The following is a 23,030-nucleotide window of genomic DNA, read 5'->3' on the forward strand; positions in this document are numbered from 1 at the left end:
TATTACTTGGGGTGTAAGTAAGGTATTCATACCCTCGCACACAAGAGGTGGTGGTAGAGACGAGTGTGGGGTGTCATAGCCAAAGTAGGGAGAGGAGGGCATTCAGGAAGGGGAGGGGCAGCAGGAGCCTGTGGCAGGTGTCAGAGCACAGCGGGGATGAGACATGGTCTGCCCTGCATAGGGAGGCCACGGCAGGGAGATTCCCAACCATTAAAGAGAAAACCTGATGCAGGGAAAAGGTGCCTCCTCTGATATTTACTTGCTTACCCTTTTCATCAGTTTGCTTTTAAGAACTGAAAAAAAAAATAACACAGGGTTTGGGTTTTTGTCTTTATTGTTTGCTATGGGATTATTGGAAGACTTTAGGCCAGACTCCACTTAACAAGTCAACCCAGACCTCTCACTTCTTTCATCCACAGGCTGAACCTTCACACCTGTGCTCACCTGCCTGCCCCTTGGAGGCACTGGAATGTGTGATTGTGGATGGATGCTTTCTGTGCCTTGTTTAACTCAGGTGACTTTGATCAAATAAACCAAGAATATAAAGCCTGATGGACCAGCAGGCCCTCCCTTTGCTTAGGTTTTGCAAGACGTGGTGGAAGGTTTCAGTTGTTGCTGGGCACACAGTCTGAGAAGGTAACGCGTCTTATGTTTTTGTCTTTCAGGAAAGCGGGTTTGCCTTGGAGAGAAGTTGGCCAGGTCCGAGTTGTTCATTTTCTTTACTTCCCTTGTGCAAAAATTCACCTTCAGGCTTCCAGACGATGAGAAGCTGAGCCTGAAGTTCAAAACCGGCATGACGGTCTCCCCAGCCCCCTACCGCATCTGTGCTGTTCCCAGGGAGTGAGGTTGTCCAGGAGGGAGGGGGAAGGAAAGCAGGAAGAATCCCCACGTACCCCTGTGGCACTGTCGCCTGCTGAGAAGGGAGGGAACACAATGAGCTGCCTCTGAAGAAGGTCCTAGGACTTGGACTCAGTGGAAACTGGATCCAAACCCCAGGTTTCCCATCCCCAGCATAGCCCTGAGTGAATCAGTCATGTTGGGAGGGATTTGCCTTTTCACTGAAAAGATAAGAGGATAATTATTTTTCTCTAAAGGAAGAATCACTATAAAAACAGAGGAAATAATGGGCTTTAATGATTTGCATACCATACAGCACATCATAAAAGTTATGGCTCTGACCTGCCTGTCTCCTGCTTCCTTCTTCCTTAGTCCTGGATTTGCTTCTGGTCTGTTGACATGGCTCGGGTCAGATTTTGCCAAATGGCGCATGAGAGTTAGCAGTCGGACCCTGGGGCAGCCAGAGGTCAGCCGGCAGGGCTCTCAAGGGGAGAGACTTTGTCCCTCCTTTCACCCTATTATGTACCATCTTGACAGGAGTGGGCTGCAGGGGTTACAAGAACTGTTTCCTGACGCCCCCTGGCAGGGCCCACCCGGGGTTCCCGTGCCTTACTGTAGAACTAGGGCCTCAACAGTGCTTTCCAGGGGCCCTTTGACTGGTGGCAACTGGATGCAGCTGAAACCGAGAAAGGAAGAGGCCCGTTTTCACCTCCTGTTACACGTGTGCCGTCCCGCCCACAGTGAGAGCCTGACAAATGCTCTTTCTCTTTCCGTTTGGAATGAAAGGTGTAGGGAAATGACTCCCGGGGCTGCTCAGGGCCTTGCTGTGTCCCAAGGTCAGCCCTGTGACAGAGGGACAGAACAGGACTGGAAATGTAGCAGAGATTGGAAGCGTTACAGCTCTGACCTACTTTATGAGGAATACTTTGCTGTGTTTAACTTTGCTCTCTCACAAGCACACACTGGTGTTTCTGCCATTACGTTTCTGAGAATACAGTTCAAATAGATTTGTAATGGAAGACTCTCCCGCATGTTATTCTGATTAGCTTTGCATGAATGCAGTCGTGCAATATGGCTATTAAGTTAACATTTTCTTACTCGATAAAATTGCATTGCTTTCCCCAATATCCACATAACTCTGGTGATATTTTCCCACGTGTGGATAAACCAAACCTTAGGAATTGTTTTATCTGCTTGGAAAGAGTAGTGGAGCTGTGCTTTGGAACCAAGTCTCACATAAATTGTATTTTCACATCAATTGAACAGTTATTTTTTGAGCATGAACCGTGAGCCAGTTGCACAGTGATTGAGATGGAAGGGACAGGGCTATTCTGTCTTCAAGCTCACAGTGTAGTGATGGGGGGAATGGAGGATTATAAACATACAAAAAATTAAATAAATGTACAGTGGTGGTGCCCACTGGGGAAAGGGTACCACAAAAAAAAATTTCTGAAACACATGCAGCCTATGACATCTTTCATCACTTTGTTCACTGCACAGCTGCCTTCAAGGGGAGGGATGTGTGTTGGTAAGTCCCTCAGGTTGATCCCCCCTCTTGGAAACCAGTGCAGTACATTTTGCCCTGAATTTCTTCCATGTTTATCCTCTTTTTTAATGTCACAGAATATCTTTATTTTTGCCACCTTTTTTAGAGAATATAAAATCCTAGATTACCAGGATTCTTCTTTTATCACTTTGAAGACGTCATTTTGTTGTTTTCTGGCTTACTCTGTTTCTGATAAAAGTCCACAAATATTTATACACTTGGTCTCCTATTCATTGTGAGTCTTTGTTCTGTGAGTATTTTGAAGATTGTTTTTCTTTATCACTACTCCTCGGCAGTTTTGGTATAATCTGTCTTTATAGTTTTCTTTGTGTTTATCCTAATTGGAGTTCATTGATCTTATTCGATCCATGAGCTTAATACTTTTAGAAAATTTGGATACATTTTGGTCATTTCTTCATTTTTTTTTTTTTGGACTCACCCTCTGTCCTCATAATTTCATTCAGACATGTATTAGACCCCATGATATTGACCTACAGGATGCCAAGTTTATGTTAATTTTTCTCAGCCATTTTTCTCTCTGTACTTCAGTTTGGATAAATTCTATTGCCCTGCCTTAAAGTTCACTTTTTTGGGGGGAGGGGGGTGAGTCTACTCTGTCATTAAGTCCATCCTTTAGTTTTTCTTTCTTTTTTCCACTCTGGAAGTACCAATTGGTTCTTATTTTTACAGTTTATATTTCTCTTGACTCTGTTCGTGTGTTCCTTCAAATCTTGAATATATTTATAATCTTTTTTTTAGTTAATTCCATCATTTCTATCAATTTGTGTCTTCCATTCATTGATTTTCTACTGCTTATGGGTCACATATTCCAAATTCTTTTTATGTCTAGTAACTGTGGATTGACTAATATTTTCATTGTACAGTAGATTCTGTTGTCTTTCTTTAAAGAGTATTGAGTTTTATTTTGACACTTAATTTACATGAAAAACCTCTTGTTAGTTTCAAGGTTTGTTTTGAAGCTTTGTTAGAGTGGGTCAAGGGCAGGCTTCTTTCTTGGGCTCCTGAATTGTGATCTTTCCGGGACCTCTAACTGGTCAATATGGTCTCTACACTCTGTTCAGAATCCAAATAATTCCAACTGTGTAAAAGTTCTGGCAGGCATTAAGCTGACAGCTCTCTGGCAGTTGTTTTATCCCCAGTGGATGTCCTTTGCCCAGCCCCATGGGGTCTCACCCTCCACGTGCGCAGTGCGCTATTTAGCTGATCTCTGAGTATTCATGGGGTTCTTCCTTGGCATAGCTTCCTCCGTTGTGTTTTCTGCCCTGTAACTGCATCCATGGCAGTCACCCCAAATGCCAATCTGTGTGTTCTCATCTTAGCAAGATGAGACTGCTGTGATCTAAATCCCTGCCCTTCTTGGAAGGGTGTCAAGTCAGTGCATCCAGGCAGAAAGCCAGAGAGATTGTAGACTTCATATCATCTGTTCCTTTCTCTGGGGACACAGGCCTGAATTAGCAAGTTTCCAATATCTGAAAACTTATTTTTTTTTCAGTTGGTGTATAGTTGATGCACAATATTGTGTTAGTTTCAGGTACACAGGAAAGTGATTCAGTTACATATATATATTTTCCAGATTATTTTCCTTTACAGGTTATTACAAGTTATTGAATATAGTTCCTTGTGTTACATAGTAAATCCTTGTTGCTCATCTATTTTATGTATAGTAGTTTATTGCATTTAATCCCATACTTGTAATTTATCCCTCCACCCCTGCCTTTCCCCTTGGTGACAAATATTTTGTTTCTTGTGTCTGTGAGTCTGTTAATGTTTTGTATGTAAAATCTTTTGTATTACTTTTTAGATTCAACATATAAGTGATAGCATATAATATTGGTCTTTCTTGTCTTACTTCACTTAGTATGATCATCTCTACGTCCATCCATGTCACTGCAAGCGGCAATTCATTCTTTTTTATGGTTCAGTAATAGTCCTTGTAAACATGTTTATACCTCATCTTATTTTTAAACCAGTTGTCTATTGATGAGCACTTAGATTGTTTCCAAGTCTTGGTTATTGTCAATAGTACTGCAGTGAACTTTGGAGTGTATGTATCTTCTGAAAACTTAACCTTATTTATTTTGCCTGTTGTTCTGGTTGTTTATGGTACAAGGACTAATCTAGTACTAGCTACTTTATCCTAGCGTGAAACAGAAGTTTCATCACTCTGCTGTAGTTTTTATGGGAATTAAGATGGTCTGAAAACAACAAGTATTTGCAAAAATGGTCATAATAATTCCTATCCATATATTTACACTCCTTGTTGTCCGTTTACAACAACTACCCTCATGAGATGGAATCTATTTACATTTCCCTTTGCTTTGGTCTGTCCTGCTCACCAGTTTGGGCCAATAGAATGTAATGAAATGACTTTTTTTAACTGGGGCTTGAGAGACTTTGTATGTTTCTTCCTGATTTTTTTTTTTTGCAACTTTGCCACCATCATATAAACAAGCCTATCTTAGCATGATGGATGATGAGAAACAGTCATTTCTGTCCCGTTGCCTGAGCTGACAGCTGGCCAACCACCAGAGCTGTGCTTAAGACCACCTGAGATGAGCTGGACCCAAGCAAATGCAGCAGCTGCATGCAGGCATGAGTGACCCCAAATGACACCACTGAACCCAGTCTAAATAGCCAACCTAAGACTTGTGATTTAAATGAGTGGTTATTGTTTTAAGGCGCTACATTTTGAAGTGCACTGTTACACGGCAAATGCTACTAGCAGATTCCTTGAGGATTCCTTGTGGAACAGTATCTGTCTCGTTTAGTATCAAGAAAAATACCTGGTGGGGGTAGGGGGTGAGTTGGGTATAGCTCAAATGGTAGGGTGTGTGCTTAGAATGCATGAGGTCGGTCCTGCGTTCAATCCCCAGTACCAACTCAAACAAAAAAAAAATCTAATTACCTCCCCTCCAAAACACAAAAAATAAATATATTTTTTAAAAGAACAATACCAGGGACGTGGTAGGTAGGACTCAATAAATGGGAAGTTAATGACTAAAATAAGGTAGAATCACTATGGGCTGGTGCTAGATTGGACCTGTTGTCCAGAATCAGATCTCTGTCACTGCTCCTCTGTCCTTGTCACCTCACTCCAATGACCTGCGTCTCAGTCCTGATGCCAGCTTGTTATGATCACTGACAAACACAGTGGAGGAGGCAGGCTTGTTCTTACGTCAGTTTCCCCTCCATTTCCCAGCTGGCTTTCAGGGACAGCACCGCCCATTCCAGTTCCCCATGCTTGTTTCTCAGGAACAGACTGATGCCCCTGGATGGGTACTTTGTAGTATCTGGGTCACACTGTGTTTATGTGCATTCACCACAAATTAATTGTATTGCTATTTACAACAAAGCTTTCCCTCTGCTTTTTAACAAGTAAGAAATTAAGGAAGAATAAAGGGTCAAATGCAAAGGGGTCACTTTCAGGGGCTGGCACTGAATCACTGATGACTGTTACAACAGTGAGGGTCAAAAAAGAGGCTTCTGTTTGTCAAATCCATCAGGGTCCAAGGATGTCACAGGGCTCTGATGCACACACAACAACATTAAAAGACTGTGAGAGGCATGGGGAGTTAAATGAACTGGGGCTCAGGACTTTGGAGCTAAGTTGGCCTGAATTCAATTCCAGTTTTATCATTTATTTACTTCTCCTTGCAAATTAAATGGGCTACTCTCCTTTCCTGAACCCATTTCCTAAACTGCAAAATAGAAGGAATAAAACAGCTATGAATTATGAGATTGGTTAAAAACATTCTCTGCCCCTCTCTGGGTAGACTTCCTTTGTGGTGCTTCTCCCTGGGGAACCATTTGTATACACCTGACCACTCTGATAAATAGAGGAATGGCCATGTCCTTTGCTTTGGCCAATAAAATGAGAGCAAAAGTTCAACGAGTCACTTCTGAGTGCTTAAGACCCAGCTCAAAGTTCAACATGTTTCTTTCTTCTCTGCCATGAGACCAGCGCTGTCCCAGATAAGTGTCTGTCAGCCTACACCCAGGAGACAAGGACAAGAAGCAGAGTCATAGCTGATTCATGGTGGACATGTGATGTGAAAGTTAACCTATTAATTGTCGCCTGTGAGCCACGAGGATTTGGGATTGTTAGTTACTGCAGCATAACTTATCCTAAAGTGTCTGATAAGCCTTTATTTTAATTCTTGTGATGAACAAATATGTGCATGTGTGTGTGTATATCCTTATGTTTTTAAACATATATATAGAATATATAAATATAATTTCCTATTATATATTATCAATTAAATTATATGGTATATAAACATAATATATATTTATATTAAACAAAGTAACACTATGCTTGGCATGTAATAGATTAAACTGAAGTTGTAATGCTGTTACATTTTTTCAGATGAAACCTTTAGATATTTCTGTGCCACTTTTACTAGGCTATTTAATCTTTTCCTCACTCAGTTCACAGAACAATATACTCTCCTTCCTACTGACCACAGGCGCCTTGTAAATGCTTTAGTGGGGCTGCCCCTTTGTGAACCCCTGGGACTCCATCACTGGTCCAGGTGAGCGGCGCCCTCTGGAGGTGGGCTGTGTACAGCCATGTGAGTGGCCTGCTCCTTAGCTGGGCACGTGGTGGTTTTGTGATCTGATACCTGCTCACCTCTTTAATCACATCTCTCAGTACTTCTCCTGCCAAACTGCTGATCTCCTATCAATCCCCAGCAGGCCAGGTCCTTTATCATCTTCTTGCCTTTATGCTTTTTTCTTTAAAAAAATATGTAATTACAGCTGGTCAAACTTACTTAATGCCAAGACTTCAGTGACATTTTTCTGGACTGTCTCAGCCAGTTAGTTGAGTCCTCCTCCATTCTCTGAGAATTTTATTCAAATTTTATTCATCTCCTATTTCCATGTAATCTGCCAGTTACACTAAGTTTTTCGGAGGGAGTGTGCCTTGCTCACTTAGGCTCAGGTTCTAACAGGTTTGGTGCATAATAGATGCTCCACAAATTTTTGTTGAAACTACTGGTGGGGGTGGGGTGTGAGGGTGGGGAGCAGCTGAGTGATGAGGGCAGAGCAGACAGGGTCACCCCAGCCTGTGTGAGGTCCTCCTGCTGTGCAGTCAGCCTTTGAGCCTCAGCTTCTCTCTGGAAAATGTGCACTTCAGAGACTGCTTCCTAAGGCCCCTTCTCCTAACCTAAACCTCACTTGTGGAGAGAAGAACTTCTGAAATGGCCAAGTAATGAACTTCAAAAAGCCACTCCTACATAAAAGCACTGAGAAAGCTTACAAAAGTTTTCAAAATCAACATTTTGAAACTCTGGACGTTAGCCAGAGATCTTACAATAATGGCAGTTGTTGCAAACAAAGTCTTGGAACGATCTGGGCTTCTGTTTAAGAAAAAGCAAAAAACAAAGTTGAATCTCAGTAAGGACAGTGAGCTCTGAGCTCTGTGGCATTTAACTTGTCCTGCTCCAGTTCTTCTCTCCCCGGCTCTACAGTCTCCTTGAAAAGCCACAGTCTGGCAACTATGGTAGCTGAGAACACTGGGGGCCAAGCAGGAACTGGAGGGAGCGCCGCAAAGGCCTGGGGCCCGGAAAAAGGTCACTGTTGGCCTATCTGGCAGATCCCTGGAAAGCCTCACCCTCCGGGCTTCTGTTTAGTTGACCTGCTTCCACGTCCAGTCTGTGTGAACCACTCACTCTACAAGGCATTCTGGGTTCAAATAAACCAGGGACAATTGTACAGCCTGGCAGGAACCTGAGGGGGCAACACCAGATCTGCTACCAAGAGGATTAAAAGGGAAAGCTGAGGAAGGAGATGCCCACTGGGGCTGCAGCAAGCTCTGCCATATCCCCGGGAACCTAGAAGGCTACCCACCTGCAAGGGCTGTGTGTGTGCCCAGGAGGGACCCGACAAGCTCTGGTGCTCGCATCTCTGGCTGACCTGGAACGTCTGCACAGGCAGGACATCAGGGCTAAGACGGAGTGTGGGCCACCTGCTTGAGTGCTGACAGTGCGCCCGTCTCACAGGCAGAGCCCTGAGAGACCTGCTGGTTCAGGCCTTTGAGGAGACCTCTGTGCACACATGAGCTGGACCCGCTGCTAACACCAGAGCATCCAGGGGCCTCACCTGATGAAGAGTGGAACGTTTACAGAATTAGTCCAAGAAAGTTACTAAACAAATAGCAGCAAAAGCAACAACAGTAACAATAACAGACCGGGGTGGCTCCTGATGTCCAGATTGCCCACACTGTATCATTTTCAATGTCAAGTTTTATTTTCTTGTGATATCTTTGTTTAACATTGGTAACAAGATGTTTCTGTCCTCATAAAATGAGTTAGGAAGTGCCCCTACTTCTGTTTTTTGGAAGTGTTTTGGAAGGTTGGATATTCTTTTTGAATGTTTGGTAGACATCTCCCATGAAGTCATCTGGCCTTAGGATTCTTTTAAAGTATAGTTATAATCTGTCAATTTCTGGTGTACAGAAAATGCCCCATTCATGCATATACATACATATATTCATTTTGATATTTTTTCCATAAAGGTTATTATAAGATATTGAACATAGTTCTATACTGCAGAAACTTTTTAAAATCTTATTTTATATATAGAGGCTAACATTTGTAAATCTCAAACTCCCAAATTTATCCCTTCCCATGCCCTTTCCCCAGTAACCATAGGACTGTTTCCTGTTTCGAGTCTATTTCTGTTTTGTAAATGAGTTCATTAGTGTCCTTCTTTTCTTTTTTCTTTTTTTTTTTTCAGATTCCATACATGAGTGATATCATATGTTATTTTTCTTTCTCTTCCTGGCTTACTTCACTTAGAGTGACAATTTCTAGGTCCATCTATGTTGCTGCAAATTGCATTATTTTATTCTTTTTTATGGCTGAGTAGTATTCCATACCACAACTTCTTTATCCAGTCATCTGTTGATGGACATTTAGGTTGCTTGTAGGTCTTGGCTACTGTGTATAGTGCTGCTATGAACACTGGGGTATGTGTATTTTTTTGAATTAAGAGTTCCCTCTGGATATATGCCCAGGAGTGGGATTGCTGATTCATATGGTAAGGGTATTTTTAGTTTTTTGAGGAATCTCCATACTGTTTTCCACAATGGCTGCACCAAACTACATTTCCACCAGCAGTGTAGGAAGGTTCCCTTTTCTGCACACCCTCTGCAGCATTTATCATTTGTGAACTTTTGAATGATGGCCATTCTGACTGGTGTGAGGTGATAACTCAGTGTAGTTTTGATTTGCATTTCTCTGATAATTAGTAATATTAAGCAGAGTTTTTAAATGTCTCCAGTTCTTTTTAAGGGCCACCCCCTCACACAGAACTAGAGCCTAATTTCTAAGAAGGGAGTGGGTGGGGTCAGGAAAGAGGCGGTGTCCTTATCCTTATGGGCATCAGGAGGTGCAGGTGTAACTAGGTGGGATTCTATTCTATAAGTGGTCCCTGAAATCATCAGTTACCTTTTTAAATTCTAATCACCCTTTGAAAATCTAGTTAATACACTTACACTGTACACAACTTGAAAGACAAGAAGTAGGATGCAGTTTAAAAGTCTCATGTTTCCAAGGCAGCCAGATCCAAAAGATGCTTTAACTCAACACTGTAAAATGTGTGGGAAAAATTCTTAGCATATTTCAGGTATTGAGTTATATATGTTTCAGAGATGGTTTCAAGTAAATTCCCAGTTCCTTAGTTGTAGAAATATTTCCTGAGCACCTACTGTGTGTCAAGCATTCAGGCTTGAGGATAAAACAATGAATGAAGCGGAAAAACAAAAAAACAAAAAAAAAGAACATCTCTCCTGGAGCATATTTTCTAGTGTAACATTGCAAGGTTCAAATTCTTATCACCACTTTAGAGATAAGAAGACTGAGGCTTAGCAGAAACAATTACAGCATCTGAAGTCACAAATTCAACTGGCAGAGCTAGAACTCAGTGTAAACCAGGTTTAGCAACAGCTAAAGCCCATTCTCTTCCTACCAGTGTCTCCTAGGAAAAGTAACTGAAGGCTACACTGAGCTGACACTGAAATTCATCATAGTCTTCTTATCATTAATTTAAAGTTAAATATAGGTTCATTTTCTAAGATGGTATCATTTGCTGATGATACCACTAAGACACAGGAATGGGGGGGACTTGAGTTTCCTGTGCTGTATGACACTGTCCTGAGTGTACCTGGGGTGACTCTGCTCAGATCTTTGTCTACCTTCACCTCGTCCTATGTCACCTTTGCTCACAATGGACCAGTCACTTCGTAATGTGAAAGCAGATATGAGACATAGGAATACCTTCCAGTCTTCTTGTCTACAAGGGCTTTAGGTTTTATATTATAATACAAAGTTTCCCCTGTATGTTTCAAGTGTTATATTTATTTTTGCCTTACTATGTTTTTTGCTATTAAGAGTTATAGTTTTAATTTCATAATTTATTTGAAAGCAAATTATCTCACTTAATTCTTACAGCAACCTTGTTAGTAGTAGTTAGAAAATGCATCAGTAATCCCTTTTTAATATAAGGAAACTAAGAATAAGAGAGAGATGTTTCATATCCAACTTCGTGTGCCCAAGGAATTGGCAGAACAGAAAGTAACACTCAAGTCTTTATCCTTCTAATCCAGTGCTTTCTCTAGCACATTAGAATGTAATTCATTTCCGACTTGAAGGCTCTTCCAGTTGAAGATGCACTGAGCTCTTACCATGTGTATCAGTTATTACATGGCTGCATAGCAGAGAGCGGAAAACTCAGTGACTTAAAACAAGCAGTGTGTGTTATTGCTCACACGTCTACCCTTGAGCCGGGTAGCTGGGCTGATCTCGACTGGGCTCTCTTACCTGTCTGCGAGGCCAGCTGGCTGAAGGCTGGTCTAGGATGACCTCACCTGGGACAGTGGGCATCTCTTCCAAGTTATGTCTCATCCTCCAGGAAGCTGGCCCTGCTTCTGTGCATGTTGAAGATAAGACTCCAAGAGGGAGAAAGGAAGCACACAGTGCCTCTTAAGGGCCAGGCTGGGAGCCGACAGCCATCACTTTCACTGAATCCTGTTGCCAGTGCAAGTCCGAAGGTCAGCGCCAGGTCAATGAGAAGGGAAAACACTGCAGTTTTTACAGGAAGGGCTATGAAGTCCCATTGTAAGTGATGTGATACAGGGGAAGGAGGCAATTGGAGCCATTTTTGCAATCAGTTGGTCTCACCATCTGTCTTTCTGCCTGAGAAGAATGAAATTCAGAGAAGGCAAGCAATTTGGGGACTGCCTCAGCTGTGACAGACCGAGGACTAGCTACGCAGAACAGGAAACAGAAACCTGACAATCCACTGAGTTTAAATGTCGGCACTACCATCAGGTTTTTCCCACCACTCTCCCATCTTGAGCTCTCAGTTGCTTTGCCTCTTTCTTGGTCTAGCACGTTATAAAGACAGCCTCCCTGAAGGGATGGCGTGTGGACCGCCCCTTCCCTCTTCTTGGAAAAGACCATCAGGTGTGGAGTTAGGACAGGTGCACAATCGGGGCAGAGAGCAAACCTATTATTGCAGATACTTATTTCCTTTTCTTCTTTAAGTTGTTCTCACTTGATGCAACAAAACAGTGGACAGCTTCATGAAAGGCAAGAGACTGATTCCTGGTTTTTCAAAAAAAAAAATTATTGGCTCATAGAAGATAAGGTTAGGAAGAACTTCCCAAAAACCTACTTCAGTTCTCTTATTGTACTAACGAGGTAATTAGTTTGGTTTCTTAGTGATGGCCAGTTAGTGGAAGCACCAAGGAGAAAGTTCTAGTTTCCTGTAATCCTGGATGAAGCTTCACAAGTAAGTAGGCCTTGAATTTATGATTTTAAAAACACATTCCTATCTGCTGTCTCGTTGGTATAATTGCCCAGGCACATAACATAATTAGAAAAGAGATACTTCCCATGTTTGACAAGTGAGAAATGTTTAGCTCTGTGAGAATAAAGGGTTTCTTCATAGTGCATCGGTGGTCCCTGATGCAACGAGTACTGTAAGCCTGGTTCCTGGTCGCTGGGCCCAGTTTTGTCTTGATATCTGGATTCTTCTTGGGGGTTTACAATACAGCTGATTTGGTACCATTTTCACAAACTTCCTCATTGTAGTGTTTGTGATGGGGAAAGAGATGAGGATGAGGGGAACAGAGAGGACTAGACACATGCTGGTGGAAAACACAGAAAATAATAGTGACATAATTCTGAGGCACGTTTACATTTATTAAACTCTTTTGCAGATATTCTATGATTTTATTTTCTCAGCAACTCGTTACAGGCAAAGGACAAATGGAGGCATGCACACATTAATGATTTTCCAAGAATATTTCATTACATGAGGAAATACCAAGTAGCAAAAGCAGCGCATAAAATTAGCGACAGAGAATAATCGCAGTGCAGATGCGCAGGGGAATCCTTACAAGGACACAGGAAGGAAATATGTCAAACTTTAACAAGGGTTTTTCCTGGATTAGAGAATTACAAATATCTTTTCTTATCTTCATACTTTCATGCTTTCCTTTCTTTTTGATGGGAAACTGTATTACTTGGGAAGGAAGCAAGTTATTAAAACACTCACAAGATAGATGGTGGGAGAGACCAGCGTGGGGTGTCCTAGCCCAAGTGGGGCTAGAAGGGCATTCAGGAAGGGGAGGGGCAGCGGGAGCCTGGAGCAGGTGTCAGAGCACAGAGGGGATGAGACAGGATTGGCCCCGCACGGGAGCGGGGGAGGGAACCATGGCAGGGAAATTCCCAACCATTAAGGAGGGAAACCTGGGCAGAGAAACGGCACCTCAGATTTTAGACCCCTTGTTCTAACATTTACTTGCTTATCCTTTTTATTAGTTTACTTTAAAGAAATGAAAAAAATTAACACAGAGTTTGGGTTTTGTCTGCTTTTCTCGCTGTCATTTGCTACGGGAATTTTGAAAGACTTTAGACTGCCCACACTAAAACCGCCCAGACCTCCCACTCCTTTCATCTGCACCCTGAACCTTCACACCTGTGCTCACCTGCCGGACCCTTGGAGGCACTGCAGTGCGTGATTGTGGATGGATGCTTTCTGTGCCTTGGTTAACTCAGGTGGTTTTGATCAAAGAAGCCGAGTCTATAAAGCCCCACAGCCCAGCACGCCCTCCTCTTGCTCAGGATTTGCAAGACGTGGTGGAAGGCTTCAGTCGTTGCTGGGCACAGACACGGTCTGGGAAGGTAACGCGTCTTATGTTTTTCTGTTTCAGGAAAGCGGGTGTGCTTTGGAGAGCAGTTGGCCAGGTCTGAGTTGTTCATTTTCTTTACTTCTCTTGTGCAAAAATTCACCTTCAGGCCTCCACACACTGAGAAGCTGAGCCTGAATTCAGAACTGGCCTGACCATCTCCCCAGTCCCCTACCGCATCTGTGCTGTTCCTCCAGGGTGAGGTTGTCCGGGAGGGAGGGGGAAGGAAAGCAGGAAGAATCCTCAGGTCCCTCCAAGGCCCTGGTGTCTACTCAGAAGTGAAGGAACAGAATGATCTGCCTCTGAGGAAGGTCCTAGGATTTGGACTCAGTGGAAACTGGATCCAAACCCCAGGTTTCCCATCCCCAGTGTAGGCCTGAGCAAATCAATTATGTTGTAAGGGATTTGCCTCTTCACCCAGGAGATGAAAAGAGGTTAATTATTTTTCTCTAAAGGAAGAATCACTATGAAAACAGAGGAAATAATGGGCTTTAATGATTTGGAAACCATACAGCATATCATAAAAGTTGTGGCTGTGACCTGCCTGCTTCCTTCTTCCTTAGTCCTGGATTTTCTTCTGGTCTGTTGACATGGCTCGGGTCAGATTTTGCCAAATGGCGCATGAGAGTTAGCAGTCAGACCCTGGGGCAGCCAGAGGTCAGCCGGCAGGGCTCTCAAGGGGAGAGACTTTGTCCCTCCTTTCACCCTATTATGTACCATCTTGACAGGAGTGGGCTGCAGGGGTTACAAGAACTGTTTCCTGACGCCCCCTGGCAGGGCCCACCCGGGGTTCCCGTGCCTTACTGTAGAACTAGGGCCTCAACACTGCTTTCCAGGGGTCCTTTGACTGGCGGCAACCGGATGCAGCTGAAACCGAGAAAGGAAGAGGCCCGTTTTCACCTCCTGTTACACGTGTGCCATCCCGCCCACAGTGAGAGCCTGACAAATGCTCTTTCTCTTTCCGTGTTGAGTGAAAGTATAGGGGAATGACTCCCGGGACTGCTCCGGACCTTGCTGTGTCCCAAGGTCAGCCCTGTGAACAGAGGGACAGGACAGGACTGGAAATGTAGCAGAGATTGGAAGCTTCACATCTCTGATCTACTTTATGAGGAATACTTTGCCCTGTTTAACTTTGCTCTCTCACAAGCACACACTGGTTTTTCTGCCATTACATCTCTGAAAGTACAGTTCCAAATCTATTGTAATGGAAGATTTTCCTTCATGTTATTCTGATTAGCTTTGGATGAGTGCAATCCTGCAATATGGCTAATACGTTAATATTTTCTTACTCGATAAAATTGCATGGTTTCTTCCAATGTCTACATAAGTCTTGTGATATCTTCCCACATGTGGAAAAAACAAACCTTAGAAATTGTTTTTTTCTTTTTTAAATTGAAGTACAGTTGAATTTTGTAACTGAAGTATAGTTGATTTACAATGTTTCAGGTGCACTGCAAAGTGATTCAGTTATACAGACTCACACACATAGATGTATCAATTCTTTTTCAGATTCCTTTCCAATATAGCTTATTAAAGATATTGAATATAGTTCCCTGTGCTATACAGTAAGTCCTTGTTTATCTGTTTTACATATAGTAGTGTGTATCTGTTAATCCCAAATTCCTGATTTATCCCTCCCTACTCCCTTTCCCCTTTGACAACCATGAGTTTGTTTTCTATGTGAGTCTGTTTCTATTTGTAAAAAAACTTATTTGTATCTTTTTTTTTTTTTTGGATTCCTCATGTAAGTGGTAGCACATGAAATTTGTCTTTCTCTGTCTGATTTACTTCACTTAGTATGGGAATCCCTAACTCCATCCATGTTGCTGCAAATGGCACCATTTCACTCTTCTATGGTTGAGTAATATTCCAGTGTTTGTGTATACCTATACACCAAATCTTTGTTATCTAGTCATCTGTCAGCGGACATTTAGGTGGCTTCCATAACTTGGCTGTTGTAAACAGTGCTGCTATGAACACTGGGGTACCTGTATCTTTCCAAATTGGAGTTTTCTTCTTTTCTGGATATATGCCCATGAGTAAATTTGCTAGATCATATGGTAACTCTATTTTTAGCTTTTTAAGGAACCTCCATACTGCTCACCATAGTGGCTGCACCAATGTACATTCTCACCAACAGTGTGGTAGGGTTCCCTTTTCTCTACACCGTCTCCAGCATTGATTATTTGTAGACTTTTGGATTATGGCCCTTCTGACTGGGGTGAGGTAGTATGTCATTGTAGTTTTGATTTCAATTTCTCTAATAATCAGCAATGTTGAGGATCTCTTCATGTGCCTGTGGCCATCAGTGTATCTTCTTTGGAGATGTCTGTTTAGGTCATGGGTCCATCTTTTCATAGGGTTGTTTGTTTTTTGATATTAAGCTGTATGAGCTGTTTGTATATTTTGGAAATTATCCCTCATCTGTCACATCATTTGTAAATATTTTCTCTCATCCCATAGGTTGTCTTTTCCGTATGGGTGCCTTTGCTGTGTGAAAGCCTTTAAGTTTAATTAGGCCCCATTTGTTTATTTTTGCTTTTATTTCCATTACTTTAGGAGACAGATTTAAAAAAATATTGCTGCGATTTATGTCAGAGAGCATTCTGCCTCTGCTTTCCTCTAAGTTTTATAGTATATGGTCTCACAATTAAGTCTTCGATCCATCTTGAGTTTATTCTTATACATGGTGTCAGAGAATGTTCTGATTTCAGCCTTTTGCATGTAGCTGTCTAGTTTTCTCAGCACCACTTGTTGAAGAGACTGTCTTTTCTCCATTGTATACTTTAGTCTCCTTTGTCATAGAGTAATTGACTGTAAGTCCATGGGTTTATTTGTGGGTTCTGTTCATCATGGGTTTTGTCCAGCAAAAGTCCCACCGCGGAAGAACGAAATTACTCAAGACTTTATAAGGTGAAGAGAGTGAGACGGAGCCCAGGGACCGACTCCCCGAGCTTCTCCAAAGCTCTTGTATTTATTGAGAAGAGTCAAACAAAGAATCAAAGTGAAATACATCATAGAAATGAGGAAAGGTCACGGTATACGTGCAGGGATGCAGGTCAGCATTTTTAGTTCATGAAAAATAGAAACATTATAATCTTAATTTATACTTAGAAGGTTACAATATTGATAGTACCAAGGGTTATTTTAAGCCTCAAACAATCACAAGCAAGGTTACAGTGTTCTGGGTAATTGATAATGAAAACCCAGACCACCACAGAGTCTCTATACAATGATCAGAAATCGTCTAAGCATGCAAAGCAGCCTGGATGTTCCCAGCTAAGGGCTAAGTCACAGTCTTCTGTGAGCAAGAGCAGCCTGCACTGTCCACCTGCGCCTGATGAGCGAAGCATGTCCTGCCGGTCAGGGCAAGGGACGAGTTACGGCTTTCCATAAGCACAAGCAGTCCTGAATCTATGACCTCGCTTAGCAAAGCCAGCAAAGCATGTCTCTGCTTTTTACGGCAAGGAGACAGACTGTAGCAGATTCCTGCTAGCAAAGCAGCTCCAAGGCAACTGAGCCAAGTTCCGTAGACAAGGTGGTGACTGGTACTGAGAGTTCAGTCTTTTGGGCTTTTGGACATTTTGCTTTGAAATAGCAGTAGAGTGACAAATATAGAAAGCATTGGTTTTGATTATACATTTCTTATGTGTTTACATAAAGGTGAGAATACAAAGAACTGGTGAAGCAATGATTACAATATTAAAGTTTGTTCACCCAAGTTTGTGCTCCCACATTTATTTCTGGGCTTTCTAAACTGGTTCATTGGTTTGCGTGTCTGATTTTGTGCCTGTAACTGTAAGTTTTAATTACCGAGTCAGGGAGTGAGATTTCTCCTGCTCCACGCTTCTTTCTCAAGGTTGTTTTGGCTTCAGGGTCTTTTGTGTTCCCATACAAATTTTAAAGTTTTTTTCTTCTAGTTCTGTGAAAAATGCCATTGGTAATTTGCTAGAGGTTGCATTGAATCTGTAGATTGCCTTTGGTAGTATGGTCGTTTTGAACAATACTGGCTCTTCCAGTCCCAGAACACTGTATCTTTCCATCTGTTCGTGTTGTCTTCAGTTTCTTTCTTCAGTGCCTCACAGTTTTTGGAGTACAGGTCTTTTGCCTCCTCAGGCATTTTATTCTTTTTGATGTGATGGTAAATGGGATTTTTTCCCTTAACTTCTCTTTTGGATGTTTCATTGTTAGTACATAGAAATGCAACAGGTTTCTGTGTATTAATTTTGTATCCTGCAACTTTACCAAATTCATCAATGAGCTCTAATAGGTTTCTGGTGGCCTTTTTAGGATTTTTCTATGTATGGTATCATGTCATTTACAAACAGTGACACTTTAACCTTTTCTTTTCCAATTTGGATTCCTTTTGTTTTTCTCTGCTGTGGCTAAGACTTCCAAAACTACATTGAATAAAAGTGGCGAGAGTGGGTGTCCTTGTCTTATTCTTGATCTTTGTGGAAATGCTTTCAGCTTTTTCATCACTAAGTATGATGTTAGCTGTGGGTTTGTCATAGATGGCCTTTATTATGTTGAGGTATATTCCCTCTATGCCCACTTTCTGGAGAGTTATTTTTTTAATCATAAATGGATGTTGAACTTTATCAAAAGCTTTTTCTGCCTCTATTGAGATGCTCTTATGGCTTTTATAGCTCAATTTGTTAATGGGGTATATCACATTGACTTCAAGATATTGAAACATCCTTGCATACCTGGGATAAATCCCACTTGACAACGGTGTATGATCCTTTCAGTGTGTTGCTGGAGTTAATTTGCACATATTTTGTTGAGGATTTTTGCATCTACATTCATAAGTGATATAGGCCTATAGTTTTATTCTGATATCTTTGTCTGGTTTTGGTATCAGGGTAATAGTGGCCTCACAGAATGAGTTCAGAAGTGTTTCTTCCTCTGCAATTTTTTTGGAGCTGTTTCAGAAGGCTAGGTCTTAACTCTTCTCTAAATGTTTGGTGGAATTCATCCATGAAGCCGTCTGCCCTGGACTTTTGATTGTTGGGAGTTTTGAAATTACTGATTCAGTTTCAGCACTGGTAATTGGTCTGTTCATCTTTTCTATTTCTTTCTGCTTAAGTCTTGAGAGATTGCACCTCTCCAAGAATTTGTTCACTTCTAGGTTGTCCATTTTATTGGCTTGTAGTTGCTCATAGCAGCCTCTTATGATCCTTTGTATTTCTGTGGTGTCAGTTGTAAGTTCTCCTTTTTCATTTCTGGTTTTATAATTTGGGCCCTCTCCCTTTCTTCTCGTGATGAGTCTGGCTAAAGGTTTATCAATTTTGTTCATCTTTTCAAAGAACCAGCTTTTATTTTCATTGATCTTTTGTATTGGTTTTTCAGTCTCTGTTTCATATATTTCTGCTCTGATCTTTATGACCTCTTTTCTTCTACTAACTATGGGTTTGATTATTTCTTCTTTCTCTAGTTGTTTTAGGTGTAAGGTTATGTTGTTTGAGACTTTTCTTGTTTCCTGAGGTAAGCTTGTATCGCTATAAAGTTCCTTCTTAAAACGACTTTTGCCGCATCCCATAGTTTTTGGATCATCATGGTTTTGTTTTCATTTGTCTATGGGTATTCTTTAATTTACTCTTTGATTTCTTCAGTGACCCACTGGTGGTTTAGTAGCATATTGTTCGGCCTCCATGTGTTTTCTTGTGGCTCTTTTCTCGTAGTTGATTTCTAGTCTCACAGCATTGTGATGGGAAAAGATGCTTGATATGATTTCAGTTCTCTTAAATTTACTGAAACTTGCTTCGTGGCCCCGCACCTGATCTATCCCGGAATTGTTCCATGTGTTCCACACTTGAGAAGAGTGCGCATTCTGCTGCTTTGGGATAGAATGCTCTGTATCTGTCAGTTAAGTCAACTTGGTCTATTGTGTTATTTAGGGTGTTTCTTTACTGACCTTCTCTCAGAATGATCTGCCTATTGATGTAGGGGGGTGTTAAAGTCATCTACTGTTATTGTGTTACTGTCAATTTCTTCTTTTATGCCTGTTAACAGTTGCCTTACATATTGAGGTGCTCCTATGTTGGGTGCATATATATTTGCAATTATATCTTCTTGGATTGATCCCTTGATTGTTATGTAATGCCCTTTTTTTTTCTTATAAGAGTCTCTTAAAAGTCCATTTTGTGTGATGTAAGTATGGCTACTCAGGCTTTGTTTTGATTTCCATCTGTGTGGAATACCGTTGTCTGTCTCCTCACCTTCAATCTGTATTGGTCTCTAGATCTGAAATGAGCCTCTAACAGGCAGTGTCGACTGAAATAAAATACACTACCTAAAAGCTGAGAGTTTTGTTTTATTCAGCGGACATTTCTGAGGACTCAGCCCAGGATGACAGCCTCGCAGATGGCTCTGAGGGACTGCTCTAAAGGGGTAGGGGAGGGGCCAGGATATATAGGAGTTTTACAACAAAGACCAAGTAGTCAGAACATTAAAAGCTTACTATTAACTAAAGAAAACCAGACATCTCAATTAAAGAATTTAGCACTTTTCTATGTATGGGAAGGAGCAAATGTCTGGGCTCATGAAATCATTCCTTTAACAAGCACCTAGCCATCCAGGGCCAGTATCCTGTGCTTTCACATTCTGAGTTCTCTGAGTGCACCATTCATTGGGGGTGGCTGCAGAGGGCTGGCTGCCTGCTTGTCTGCATCCTGAGCTCACTGTTGAGGGTGGCACCTGATGACTTTTTGGTTTCAGCATTCTTTGTTTTCTGATATGGCTTGCAGTATTTTTTGTTCACAGCAGCATATATATGGGTCTTGTTTTTGTACCCATTCAGTCTGTATCCTTTGGTTGAAGCACTGAGTCCATTTACATTTAAGGTAATTACCAATATGTATGTTCTAATCGCCAGTTTACTAATTGCTTTGGATTTGTTTTATAGATCTTTCCGCCCCTCCTTTCTTCTTTTGTTATCTTTTCCTGAGATTTGATCTTTAATGTTTTGTTTAGATTTATCTAGTGTGTCTGTGCATGCATATCTATTACAGATTTTCGGTTTATGGTTTACCATGAGGTTTAGTTTAGCAGTCTCTATATGTACGTGATTTAAGTTGCTGCTCTGTTGACTTTAAATGCATTTTAAACACCCTGCATTTGTACCCTCCTCCCCTCACGGTGACTGTTTTTGGTATCATAGAGTACATCTAGTTTTGTGTGTCCCTTAGCGGCCTCTTGTGGATACAGATGATTTTACTACCTCAGTCTTTTAATCTCGCTACTAGCTTTGTCTGTGGAGGATTTCCCATCTTTACTGCACGCTTGCCTTTACCGGTGAGCGTTTTAATTTTGCATTTTCCTTGCTTCCATTTGTTGGCCTTTTCTTTTTCACCCAGAGAAGATCCTCTAACATTCGTTGTAAAGGTGGTTCCGTGGTGCTGGGTCCCTTTAGCTTTTGCTTGTCTGTAAAGTGTCCGATTTTTCCATCAAATGTGAATGGCGGCCTTGCTGTACTGGGGACTCTCGGTTATAGGTTTTCCCTTTCGTCACTTTAAATGTCTGTATGGTGCCGCCCCCTTCTGGCCTGCAGTTTCTGCTGTAAAAGTCAGCCGATAGTCTTATGGTGAGTTCCCTTGTATATTACTCGTTGCTTTTCCATTGTTGCTCTTAATATTCTCTCTTTAACTTTCGTCATTTTTACTACAATATGTCTAGGTATGTCCCTCCGTAAGTTTAATGGTGTCTGGGCCTCTCTGTGCTTCCCGGGCTTGTGTGACTATTTCCTTTCCCAGGTTAGGGAAGTTTTCAGCTACTATCTCTGTAAACATCTTCTCGGGCCTCTCTCTCTCTTTCTCCCCCTGCCCCTTTCTGGACTCCTATAATGCGAATATTAGAGTGCTTGTTGTTGTCCCAAAGGTCTCTTAAACTGTCCTCATTATTTTTCACTCCTTTTTCTGTTCAGCAGAGTCATTTCCACCCCTGTCTTCCAGTTCACTTATCTTCTGCATCATTTATTCCACTACTGATTCCTTCTGTTTTTCATTTCAGTTATTGCGTTGTTCTCCATCTCTGGGTGTTCTTCGTGTTTTATAACTCGTTAACAACTTCGAACTCCTCACTGCACATCCATTCTCCTCTCAAACTCTTTGATCGTCTGTATGATCACCACTCTGAACTCTTTCTTGGGCAGACTGCCTGTCTACACATCACTTTGTTCTTCTGGGCTTGTACTTGTTGCTTCATCTGTAACACATTCCTCTGACACCTCATTTTGTCTGAGTTGTTATTTGTATTTTTATGTATGTGGTAGTTAGGTCTGTTTCTCAACCTTGGAGAACTGGCCCACTGTAGGAGGCACCCTGTGCCTCCCAGTAGTGCAGTCCCCTCTGGTCACCCCTCGGGATTCCCTCTAAGAGGGCTGTGCAGGTCCTGCATTATGGCCGGCTCACTCTGTGGGAGGTCTGGTAGGCTCAGTTGGCCCCTAGCTTGGCTGGTTGCTGGGCCGTGCCTTGTGTGGGTGCTGCTGGCCTGGTTGCAAGGTGGCTGATGAGAATCCTAGGGGGCCCCCAGGCTAGTGCTGGCTCACTGGTGGGCTGTTGCTCACCTACTGGCAGGTGATGCGAGACCCTGGGTTTAGTACCATGATACTGGCAGGTAGAGCTGGTTCCTGGAGTCTGGCTGAAGAGCCTAGGGTTCCCAGAGCTCTTTTCAGATTGCTGGTGGGGGCAGGCCAGTTCCTGACACAGTTGGGTATGTGGTCTGGGGTGTCTCGAAGGTTGCATGGACCTGCTAATGGGCAGGGCCAGGACCCAGCTTGTCCCAGGGTAGGGTCTGGCCTGCATTGTGGGATCAGTTTTTTTTGCTTCTAGTGTCTGCCCCTTGGTAAGTGATGCTGTTCTGGAGGCTCGCGCAGGCTTCCTGGTGGTGGGGCCAGAGCCCGCCCACTGGCGGGTGGAGCTGAGGCCTGGCCCTCTGCGGGCTGGGAATGCCAAGAGGCAGCTGTGGGCTCTTTAGGCAGGCTGTCTGCTGATGGGTGCAGCTGTGTCCTTGCCCAGTTAGTTGTTTGTCCGGAGGCTCCCAGCACTATATCCTACAGGCTGTTGGGTGGGGCCAGGTCTTGCCACCAATGAGCCAGTATGGTGCCACCAGGAGTGTCCACTGGGTTGAATGTTCCCCCAATATGTCTGACACCAGTGTCTATGTCCCCAGGATGAGCCACAGCTGAATAAGAGAATCAGGTTGCCGTCTATCCTTCCAGGTACATTGAAGAAAAGCCAGAGTCCCCCTTAATGCCTCCTTTTCCCTCATTTTGCCTTCATTCAATTTTTCAACAAGGCTGGTCAAGAAATTTACTTTAAATTTCTCTTGATTCTGTCTCCATTTTAGGTCCACCACAGCCACCCTGGTCCAGGCTACCCTCTGGCTTCCCTGAATAGCTGTCCAACTACATCCCATAACCTCTCTTTC

At 42.4% G+C, this 23,030-nt stretch overlaps 1 protein-coding gene across 1 annotated transcript in view; it reads left to right on the forward strand.

The window, feature by feature from the left end:
• Positions 1-2,596, forward strand: part of LOC102524867 (cytochrome P450 2J2-like) — a 35,846-nt gene extending 33,250 nt beyond the window's left edge. Inside the window, exon 9 of the mRNA XM_072974326.1 lies at positions 666-2,596. Within this exon, the coding sequence (XP_072830427.1) occupies positions 666-844 (179 nt within the window). The 3' untranslated portion in view covers positions 845-2,596. The remainder of the gene's footprint in view (positions 1-665) is intronic.
• Positions 2,597-23,030: the final 20,434 nt, after the last annotated feature.

The sequence above is a fragment of the Vicugna pacos genome, chromosome 13 (assembly GCF_048564905.1).
Source record: "Vicugna pacos chromosome 13, VicPac4, whole genome shotgun sequence".
NCBI classification, from domain to species: domain Eukaryota; kingdom Metazoa; phylum Chordata; class Mammalia; order Artiodactyla; family Camelidae; genus Vicugna; species Vicugna pacos.